An 11,942-nucleotide genomic window follows, 5' to 3' on the forward strand; every position below is an offset into this window, starting at 1 on the left:
GACCACCACAATTTAGTATATTTTGTATGTAAAACCTATATACACATGGCACAAAAGGTTGTTGTCTTTGGTAGATTATTTCTCTATTGTAACTCTGTTTAATTATACCGTCGGATGTTTCAGACATTAACCCATCTTGGGGCGGGAACCCCGTTTGGTCTTTTAAGCATTATATTATACTTTAGCCATTGACAAATAGCAGATCTACAAGCTAAGTGCCGCGCTACGAGCTTGTAGGTCTGCTATTTTGTTTTTAATCGTGAAAATGCGGCGCAAATCTTTGAATATATATTCTTTCAGTGTGATTGTTGTTATTTTCGGATGGGGGTCGGCGGCCAATTACATATAATCTTGGGGGTCCTTGACGTGAAAATGTTTGAAACATAGGGTTTTTTAGATTACTGTCAGGATTTAGAAAACATTTAGTAGAATCGTTCCCAGGTCAACATGGGTTAACCAGGTCAACATGGGTTAACCTTTTATACGTTTCGGGAAGCTGTGGGTGATGACCGGAAGAATAAGGTCGCGAATAATTTTGTTTTGTCTTAGTTTTGTGTTTCTTGTGAGGACTGTGGATGAAAATTAGCAACTGTGCTATATCCCGTGTATTTACATCCATGTGACGTCCATTAATATGCATTGTCCTGTCCAAATAAACAATTAAAGTAAAAGTAAAACATTGGGAGTACTTTCTTTTTGTTGAAAAAAAATATTAGTTTTATGAGCCAATGAAAATTGCAGTTTTATGAAAATTCTTCTTCTGCCCCTAATCCATCCATGCAGAGTCAAGTGTTTATGAAACGTTGCAGTATATGGTGTAGAGGGTAAACAATACTGTTCTCCACCACACCTGGGGGAAACCTAACCACCATAAATGGTGTGATAAGAAATAGCTGTCCTCAAAAATGCTGCGTTCGGGGCACGGTGGCACAGTTGGTAGTGCTGTCGCCTGACAGCTAGAAGGTCCTGGGTTCGATTCCCGCTGGGGACACTGTGGGTGCTGGGGGCGTGTTCCCTCCTCCACGTCATCAGTGCCCATACCCGAGGCGGAGTTGACAAAAGGGCCTTTCTGTGTGGAGTTTACATGTTCTCCCCTTGTCCCCTAGGGTAGGTACCCTCACATGTTCTCCTCGTGTCCCCTATGGGTAGGTACCCTCACATGTTCTCCTCGTGTCCCATATGGGTAGGTAACCTCACATGTTCTCCCCGTGTCCCCTAGGGTAGGTACCCTCACATGTTCTGCCTGTGTCCCCTAGCGTAGGTACCTCACATGTTCTCCCTGTGTCCCCTAGGGTAGGTACCCTCACAAAAAACATGCAGTAATCCTAAACTACCTCCCCCTGGGCAGCCCGGGCGCCTGATGGAGGGGAAAGGAACTGGTTTGAATAACGTGTTCCTTCCACTACGTCCAACCAGGGGAAACTCCCCCCTGTCAAGGTGTAAAGGAGCAACTTGGACACTCGGGCATGAAGGAAGCATGAGTTCAAGTCCTTGCTCTCCCCAGGTTGGCGGAGGGTGTGTAGAGTCCAGGATCACATTAGATCATTGACACAGAGGTGAAAAATGGGTTACAAAAATCGTGTGATTAAAAAATATATAAAAATAATTCTGCGTTCACATTGGCAGATTGAAAAGATACAAAGATTAAATAAAGATGCAAAGCTACACGGTGCATTTATATCTTTGTAGCTGAAGTTCATACCGGTCAGCGTGATCACATATATTGCTTGACCCCGTCTTATCGCTGCTTGCAGCTATATTTTCTTCATCTTCTTCTTCTCCTTTAGCCAAAAATAGCAGTTCTGGCTGAACCGGTCGGTTTTCGCGGATCTTGGCATTATGGTATAGAGGGCTATGCCAAACGGTCAAGACATGAAGCCCAGGACCATTGGCCAAAGGGTGGCGCTATAGCACTCAAGTGAAATATATATATAAAAAAGGAATGGCTCATGAACCTGACAGTCAGCGGACTCCCTCTTTACCAAGCGTTTCCACCATGTAGGTTCCACCTCGCGTAGAACATACACGCCCATTTAATCTAACGTGATGATATAGATAATCTTATTTTGGCAAGCAAGCCCCTGTCCGATGGATCCACTGGTTAATAAAGTAGCAATCTGTAGGATAACCTTTTCTCACGTATAATAAAAAGTAAATTTTTAATGGTAGACAGGTATGTGAAATGGTGAGAACACAAAGCCCACGGCCATTGGCCAAAGGGTGAGCGCTATAGCACTCAATCGAAAATGCAAACTTTTGAACGTCAACAATAAAACATTGATAGACATTATGCGTCTCCTCATGTCGAACAACTTTCGTGTTCTGCCTTTTGACCTCTGACCCTGGCTAGCAGTAGATGGCAAACCGGAAGTCATTTTAGTGGACGGGAGCAGGAGGGTAAACGGAACAGGACGGATGTTAAAATATTAAATCTTTTTACCGTGCCCTACACCTAGCCTAGCCTATAGTAAATCCTATAGTAAATTCACACTTTGAAATCAGAGTCTGGGGTTTAAAAACTGTTCCAACACTAACAAGCTACTAAGCTATAGTAACATGATCAAGCAAGATATTTGGTTGAACAAATAAAGCTCTGTTGCTTTTGTTCTTCACAAGTTCAACACATTACATTAGTGATCTTAACCTCAGTGTTTTGGGGGAGGACATGATCTGAAAAGTCAGGGAAAACCTTGCAAAATGCCTACAGTAAATTGCTTCATTGCAGGGTTTATGGGATATCCCACATTCCAAAGTGAATGAAAGTGATATGTGAAACTAAGGCAAACCGGCCAGCACTAACATATACAGTAGAGTAGATGTACAGTATAAGCCCTGGGCTAACAGGCCTGTGCTAACTGCTAATAAGGCTATACAAATGTGAAATGGCTTGCCTTTTGCAGTCAAGGAACAGGGGCGCTTGTTATAAAGGTTCTTCTAAAGCAATTTCTCGTTCTTGATAAACAACTGTAAATGCTAGCAGTCATTTTAATTGCATGCTGCGCTCATTTGATAGCACATAGTATAAATAAATATAAGGATTAGATGTATTTTATTCCGGTTTCTCTCATATGTTCATTAATTCATTAATTGAGCAGTTGAGACGAATAACAGTCTAAGTCCACACTAATTATCCATAATGTATAAATGATGTATATGGGGTCAACACAGCTAGGCCTTTTCGGGGAGGAGTCAGAATAAATTAGGGACTTAGACTGCTTATTCGTCTCAACTTCTTCATTCATTCATTCAAAACCTTAAACCATAATTTGCTAATTCATTTATTCATACTTTCATTTGAATGAAGGATAAATTCATCACAACGTGGAGATTTCAGTAAACACTGTTTTATTTGGTTTGGTAGCAAAAACAGCACCTCAGGACAACAGTATTGTGTGGGCAGTCTCCTAAGGGGTCGACCGTTGACAGTTACAGGATACACACATAGGGGTGACATGCACTACCTACTGTAGCAGACATTTTTAAGACATTAGTTGACCAAAAACACCTCCGCACTGTTTAAGTACATTCACAATACTACTTTACCCATTTCAAATGTGACTGACAAAAATAGATTCTTTGGTCCCTTTCAGATCTTTTTTTCTTTTCGGGTCAGGACTATTGCTTCTTTTAGCGGACACATGGAAGGCCTATGGTACTGTAGAAGGAATGGCGAGGAATTGCTTCAGACTGGGTTGTTAGACAGCGGTTTAGTCTCTCGAGACAGACGTGTTAGGCTCCCACAATTCTCAAATGCTTCCGCCTGACAGTCTGTACTTCATTTTCGTGAACACCGCATTGTGATAGGTCGAATAATACCCTTCCAGTCTGAAGAGCAGATTCCTGTACTTTTACCAGGCGGAATTGCACACTCTGTAGCATTCAAAGATTGTGGAAGAGAGAGTCATGGCTTGAGAGACTAACGGTTTGGGGGAAGTGAGCTGTGAGTATAAAACTACTAAGACTAACAGGAGAAGATCCTAGCAGGCCGCGACGGACGCTTTCAGCTGAACTGCTCAATCCTCCACCACCTCGGAGGACTCCGACACCACTTTGCCGTCCTTGGTCTCGATCATCTTGATGACGACACTCTTCTTGTTCTGGACAACGCTGCTCCCGCTCCCGCTGCCGCCGTAGCCGTCGCTGCTGCCGGAGCTGCTGCCGGAGCTGAAGCCGTAGCCCCCGCTGCTGCTTCCGTAGCCGGCACTGCTGCTTCCGTAGCCGCCACTGCTGTAACCGCCGCCGTAACTGCTGTAGTTGCCGCTAGAGTAGCTGCTCTTCAGCTGACTGTCCATGCCACCACCGTAACCGCCGCCGTAGCTCGCTGTTGAGAGGGGACGAGGACAAGAATGAAAATGGGCAATTGAAGAAATCTATCAAATCATTGACCATCTAGAGATGTTTTACACTTTTTGTTTTATACAGTTTTCATTTGTACATACTTTTTAAATGTGTAGCCTTATGTTTTTATCTTCATATTGTAGGCTACATCCTTTAATACTGTACGAGGAGAGTCATGCAAATGTTTGCCAGAGATGGAATTTTTATGTTTGTTTGCGAATGAAGGGATTGCTTTTAAAGCCTATAGGAAAACGAATACAACACCAGGGTATAATCATGGGAAACAATAATAACCTAGCTGCAGTTATTACAAGGAAATAACGGCAAACTCAAAACTCACAGCTCTGTTGGGAAATGTTGATTGACTGGATGCCAGTGGACAGCCTGTCCTCCTCTCCCTCCAGCAATTTCCTGTAGGTGGCGATCTCGATGTCCAGGGCCAGCTTGACGTTCATCAGGTCCTGGTACTCTCTGATCTGGCGGGCCATGTCCTGCTTGGCTCTCTGCAGAGCGTCCTCCAGGTCCTTGATGCGTTCCTTAGCGTCCCTCACGGCCATCTCTCCCCGCTCCTCAGCCTCTGCAATCTGGGCCTCCAGGTTGGCCCGCTGATAGAAGACAAAGAACAGAAGACATTAACCACTTGTATGGTTGAGTGTAGTCCCTCAGGGCTCTGTGCTGGTGTGTTGTTGTTGTTTTTTTACAACGTGTCACGTTGTCAGCTTGCCGATCTGTTGTTTTCTGTGGAAGCTTTCGCCACAATACTATACTACAAATGTGTCAATGGTGAGAATTCAAAAAGTTCAGAAAATAAATTGTGTTATTCTCAGTTAAAACTGGCGAAGCTAAAATGTTAAAAACAAATGGTTTTGATTTCAGTTAAAGTGTTTTACTGCGCCATTCCTGGTCACATGACAGTAAGAACAAAAATGGTGGAACAATATCTTTATGATTCTCAAAGACGTCGTATGGCAATTAAAATGACTAATTTAAGTTGCAATGGTCCAAAATATGAAAACAATGATGGCAAACTACAGAAGTCTACTCTGAGCTACATAATGTTTTACCTGTCCCTTGACGCCATCGATCTCTGCTGTCAGTCTCTGGATCATGCGGTTCAGGTCTGAGATCTCTGTCTTAGTGTTCCTCAGGTCATCTCCATATCTGCTGGCAGATGTCTGCATCTCCTCGTACTAAACAGACATCAGAAAAACAACCAATCAGTATCGATAATGCGCAAATGTTAACATTGTGATTTCAAATGTCATTGTTAGGTGCCAATGTAAGAGATTCAATTTGCGTTATAGCGCTGTTATACTTTTTTGGCGGATCTACAAGCTCACAGCAGGCCGCACTGTGACACGTTGTGAACATGCAGATCAGCTATTTTCAAGCGTATGCACACAGGCGCACAACTACGTTTTGCCTTTGGCTTTATTCTACATGATGAGAGCTACAGTACACGTGTCAGCGTGTGAGTGCATCGGAATTGGACCTTACCTTGGACTTATACCACGTCTCGGCCTCTTGGCGACTGCGGTTGGCTACGGCCTCGTACTGAGCGCGCACTTCGGCCACAATGGCGTCCATGTCCAAGGTGCGGCTGTTGTCCATCTCCACGATGACTGAGGTGTCCTTGATCTGTGACTGTAGTTCACGCAGTTCCTGGAGGAAGAACCATGACAGACATGGGATTAAAACACCAGGCAGAAACAAATTCTGAGGCTGTTTAAAGCTACAGTCCACAACTTCCGTGTCCTACCCGCGATATGAACCCAGGTCGCTCGTGCAAGACGAGTGCAGAACGTTTTACTGTAATGCAATACCTCTAGTCAACCACTAGTGGTCCTACCTGTAAACAGCATCTACATCTACGTCTCAATAGAAGAGCAGGGAGACCACCTCTAACCACTGCAGTTATGTTGTTCTTATTTATAGTGTATTAACAACATACTCTACCATACATGATACAGATTTATTTAAATGAAGTATTGTATTCACTACAAGTTATGGATTGAAGCTTTTTATATATTTAAAAAAAGTAATTTCCAAGGATCAACATGGTCCTTCAACATTGTATAAATTAAAATCCTCAATCCTCTCAATTCAACCCAAGTTAATTCAACCATCTCCTTCAGTTCCAGAGGTAGGGCAAACATCTCGTCAAGATGCTAAACAGATGTGTAAAAACCCATGAATGCAGTAAAGTAACAACCCACACCAAAATGGCATATATGGCAATATCATAGGGACCATGCCATAACTCAACAAAGACAGCTCGCTAATTAAACCCGGAATAATGTTGATGAAAGCAACCCAGAATTAATCTGTTTGCAATCAAAATAAGCCATGCTTGGTACACGGAATTGCTACCATTTCTACTCTGTAACCTTTATTGATTCAATCAAGGATGGTTTTCTATTTTATAATTTCTTCTCTTTGCTTCTTTTGATTTTATTCTAGTGAGTCTGTGAGTAGTGAGTACAACCAAGGCCCAAAACAGCTGGTGCTTGTGAGGCCCTAGGGTTTGTCTGAGCCAATCAGGATGCAGTGGGTGAGTGACGTCAGGCAGTGAATCATTGCTTACCTCCTCATAGATCTGTCTGAGGAAGTTGATCTCATCTGTCAGGCTCTCCAGTTTGGCCTCCAGCTCGACCTTATTCATGTAGGCTTCATCCACGTCCTGAAACGGAATCGTCAAATCGTTAGGGACAACCGAGCACAGAGAACAAATATGTTCAGTTTAAAATATTGAATCTCGATACTGACCTTCTTGATGAGCACAAAGTCGTTCTCGCACTCTGTACGCCTGTTGATTTCATCCTCGTACCTGAGTGCAAACATTAGAGATTGTCATTAGTATAACATTTTAAACTAAATCACAATTTGACACGAGTGACGATTCTATCAAGTCATGTTCATAATCGTCGCTGTTGGGCAGAAACATTGTCTCCATACTTCAAAAAGTTGCATAAATCATCACAATGGGATGTGTTGTGGTGGGCTTGTGCTGTATCTTTACTACTTTTCAATTCGTTTGAAAAAAGATTGTTGAACATTCTGAAAACCTGCATGCCCAAAATGAGAATGCCAGTTTAAAGGTACTGTCTGTACGTTCTATGAATAAAATATTTAACCGATTGAATAATAATTACAATGGAAACACATGTTCCATTTTCATGGACATACAAGAGAATATGTTACTTCAACACTAGGAGGCGTGAGTACTCTGTCCCTGGTGCTGCACCGGTGCAAATGTTGATTTAGAGCAACTTGTGAGTAGTTTCAGGTGTTCATATTTCTCCCTTCAAGCCCCCTCTGACTTCAGTTAACATGCTCCAGGTGTCTATAAGAAGCCAATAGATTTATGCAGCACTGCATCGTCTATGCACTGCTGTGCATGGGTGTGTTTGTTTATGTCATGCATGTGAAAGGTTCATGTCTCGAGTCATTATTTTGTATTGTGTTGGTTTTATAATTCAGGACATGCCTATTGTGTGCTGTCATTCCCTGCAGATCTGCGGTCAGACAGATGTGGGGAGTAGGTCACATAGCGATCAACTCCAGCGTACGGCTCGTTCCGTAGTGTCAAATTACTTGAAACTTAATAATTTCAGAACTTGTTTGAACCCTGAGCCTTGACTGTTCCGAGTCAGTGTATTTTTTTAATTTAGAACAGATGAGACATGCATGTCCATAAAAAATATGAGTCCACAGACCATAAATAATCCTTTCACCTACATGTTCCCTTCAACTTCATTGGAATAATCCATTTAGGGTTAAGCTTATTTTCACACCCTTGCTCCTGATCTTTTAGTCATGTGTAGCCACATAATCCGGAATCTCTGAAAATTATGTCTGGTGACATCTAAATTCAATGTTGTCTCTAAAACTGAGTGGAAACAGTTTAGGGGAAAGGAACTGCATTGTGGAACCAATGCAAAGACTTTAAGGTGGTCCTTCATATTAGATCGGTGATGTGATTGATTTTCAACGCAGTGCATGGTCATTTTCTCCACTGTTCTAGCCCCTACATTTCTCAGACATATCACTAGGCGGAGATCTCTCATTGTCTGGCTAGGCAAGACTACTGACGGTAGTGACGGTAGTGAATCATAAATTCCAGATATATCCCTCCCATCCTCCTGTATTCTTCCTCCCTTCCCTTCCCCACCACCTAAGGGTTGGGTATCAGGTCCTCGTGCCTCACAGACACTCACTTGTTCTTGAAGTCCTCTACCAGGCCCTGCATGTTGTGCAGGTCGGCCTCCAGCCTCATCTTGTCGTTGCCCAGGCCGTCCAGCTGCCGGCGCAGGTTGGTGATGTAGGCCTCGAACATGCTGTCGATGTTGGAGCGTGTGGTGGTCTGCCCCTGCAACAGGTTCCACTTGGTCTCCAGCATCTTGTTCTGCTGCTCCAGGAAGCGCACCTGGTATGGAGAAAGATGAAGCCATGTCATTATAGGCAAACATTTCCCATGAATTTTCGAAATTAGAAAAAGGATACATTATCATAATGTAATAATGAAAATTTAACTATTCTTCTTGGACAATATAATAGGGACGCCAGGTTGTAATTGCCTGTAATGGTGATGTAAACGCTGCTCGCTGACATGAGAGCCACATAAAAGCTTGGATAACATCCTGGACATCAACCAAAATGGCAGGATTCAGCCGCTATTCACAATCAACTGTGTTTATTGTTCTAATCTGCGGGGGCCAGCTGCTCATTGGTCATTCCAGCGTGTGTCTCTCTTTCCATAGGAAGGCTGTACAAGCATCCTGACAGGAGGTCATGTACTGTGGAGGGAGGTGTGCATTTCGGGTTTGGAAAAATGGATGACGAGGAAAGAGGTATTTAACCCCAGCAAGGGAGACTGATATCCGTTGTCACGGGTGCCAGACCAGATGAGAGGAGGAGGGAGGGGGGAGGGCATGGTTATGAAGCTAGGCAACCTTTTTCGTTTACATACACACACACACACACACACACACACACACACACAAGCAAGGGCAAATATTTAACTGTGAGCTAGGTGCGATGAGGGGAGAGAGAGATTGAGAGAGAGGGGGGAGTCACTCCATTGGGGGTGGGAGGGGCTGGAGAACACCGTGGGGGTGGGGAGGCGAGAGAGACATTTGTGGACATTAATAACGGGGTATGACAACAGGTATGTGATGGCCAGCGACTGAACCTTGCCCCTCCCCACCTCGCTGCTGCATTCTATTCACAGAGCAGCTCTGAAGTCTGGAGGACAGAGCCTCTTGACAGTCAGCTCCTTTGAGCTGCAACAGACGTCCTAAAAATGAGGAGGTTCCCAAGGTAACTCGTATCACTAGCTATGGGCTTCATATGGACACACCCTTCGCTCCCTTTCCTCGCCCCTCGCTCTCGAATCCTCGCTCGTCCGCATGTCTGTTTTCCATCACTATAAAAGGACTGCCAGAAAAGCATTAGATATGAGCCCTGAAGCCAAACCCCTAGAGACAAACATTCTTATCTCCTCTGTCTTGACTGCGTTCCGTGGGAGGTGATGAAACCATAAGGGAGATTAAATCAACTTTTTCTCCAAGCCGTCGAACCCAAGGTATTAGCATAGTATTGCAGACACATGGATCAAACCTTTGATCAAACACAGCTTGCATAACCATCATGGCTGAGAGAAGGAGGAGAAATGGGCTCCCCGTGTATAATTAAGTTGTACAAGCACAAGGCAATCTCGACACAGAGAAGGTTCACACACAGACACCTACAAAGGGAAATCATCAGTGTCCAGAGGGTCAGTGTAACTCAGAGAGGTCAAAGCGGACACTTTCAATGGGTTTCACTGCATGCTCTTATTGTACAGCACAAGCACTGACCTTGTCGATGAACGAGGCAAAGCGGTTGTTGAGGCTCTTGATCTGTTCCTTTTCCTGGGTGCGGACGGACTGAATCTTGGGGTCGATCTCCAGGTTGAGTGGGGCCAGCAGGCTCTTGTTCACCGTGACGGCCTGGATAGGGACATGGCCGCCCATACCCATACCTCCACCCATGCCCATGCCCAGGCCCATGCCGCCTCCGTAGGCACTGGAGCTGGATATGTAGGAGCCACCGGATCCTCCTCCATAGCCCCTGCTGGGTCCTGAGCTGCGGACGCTGTAGCTCTGACGGGAGGCCACACTGGGTCCGCTGTAAGACATGCTGCTGAAGCTCCTGGGGGCCGTCCCCGAGGAGGACGACTTGACACTGTAGGTGACGTTCCTCTTCACTGACATGGTGAGTTCTGGAGTGGCTTCAGACTGTACTGAGGAAGGATTAGGCTGGCGGGCAGGCTGGACGGCTGGATGGCTGGGGAGAGACCAGAGTGGATAGACAGAGCACAAGTTAGTGAAGTGTTTTTAACTGCCTGCCGTCATGGGAGGGGATTGCAGTCAGCTGCGATTGGCCAGCAGCTACGGCTGGGAGGGGCGGTGCTGTAACTAAACACTTTAGGGTTTCTATGACGCTGTCGGGGAAAACGTGTTCTTTTTCTGGATTGTCAGGGAGGGCGTGTACTGTATCATTCCCATTGTTTGTTAGATTCTTAGTTAATTAGGTTTGTAGAAAGTTAGTGAGTGTGTGAGTGTGTTAATGAGACAAGTTAGTTAGTTAGTTTTAGTTAGTTAGTTACTTAGTTATAGTGTCTTTCTAATTTTCTATCTATCTTTCTTTCATTCTTTCTTTCTCCCTAAATTCCTTTTTTTCTTTAGGGATTACTCTTCTAAATGGTATGCAGCTGCTCTTGCACAGCGTGTGTGTGTGTGTGTGTGTGTGCGCGCGCGTGTGTGTGTGTGTGTGTGTGCATTAGGGTTTAATATTTTCCCGGATTTGGGTCATTTTAATTCCCGGGAATTTGCGGACCTTTTCCCGGGCTCCCGCGGGAATTCCCGTCATAAAAAAAAACAAAAGAGAAGGGTAAAAAAGTGCCCACCAAAATGCATTTATATGTATAGATACTTCATATGTTCAATAGAATTGATATTTTTTGGTTGAAAACGTTTTATTTGAACGAAATATGAACATATAGCCTGCAATAAAATAATGTTATAGGCCTACTACGCTATTCAGAAAACGTGACACTTAAGGAGTTTGCACTAATTTGACTGTCGAAGCACGGGGGGGGGGGGGGGGGGGGGGGGATAAACGACCTCACGTCTTTCTTTCACATTTAGCTATAGGTCTTTCACCCTTTGAGCAGTGGTGCTGGGTCCCCTTCTCCACTGCAGATAATTTGATCATCCCGCTTTGTACTTTATGAAAAGTCCGATTGGGTGTTAAAATAGCCAGCACGGCCAGTGCGCAGCACAGCACAATGGTGATTAGTGATTGTTAGAGAGAGAGAGAGAGAGAGAGAGAGAGAGAGAGGGGCTGTGTGCTGGTGGTTACTATATAAAACAAATTGTAGCCTATACTCATCTTTGTTTGTGTTCCGTTTCACGTTATTGCTGACTGCTGAGTGACGCACACATGCAGGCAAAAGCCAAAAGGGGTTTAGAAGTGATAATGTCCATCACGGGGAAAGGATCCTCCTCGCTCCGTCGGTAAAACCCTCCTTTTCATACTCTATGGGTAAAACACACTTCTCA

General features: G+C 44.4%; 1 protein-coding gene across 1 annotated transcript; it reads right to left on the reverse strand.

The window, feature by feature from the left end:
* Window positions 1-3,556: 3,556 nt before the first annotated feature.
* On the reverse strand, window positions 3,557-10,703 carry LOC308327461 (intermediate filament protein ON3-like). The gene is made up of 8 exons (XM_080780970.1): window positions 10,197-10,703; window positions 8,556-8,764; window positions 7,105-7,165; window positions 6,923-7,018; window positions 5,836-6,000; window positions 5,403-5,528; window positions 4,679-4,943; window positions 3,557-4,321 (listed from the first exon to the last, which is right to left on the reverse strand). Exons 1-8 carry the CDS (start codon window positions 10,590-10,592, stop codon window positions 4,014-4,016), a joined length of 1,626 nt encoding a protein of 541 aa, XP_080637096.1. The 5' UTR covers window positions 10,593-10,703; the 3' UTR covers window positions 3,557-4,013.
* Between the last annotated feature and the right edge of the window lie 1,239 nt (window positions 10,704-11,942).

This window comes from Protomyctophum bolini (genome assembly GCF_963924005.1).
Source record: "Protomyctophum bolini genome assembly, chromosome: 13".
Classification (NCBI taxonomy): Eukaryota; Metazoa; Chordata; class Actinopteri; order Myctophiformes; family Myctophidae; genus Protomyctophum; species Protomyctophum bolini.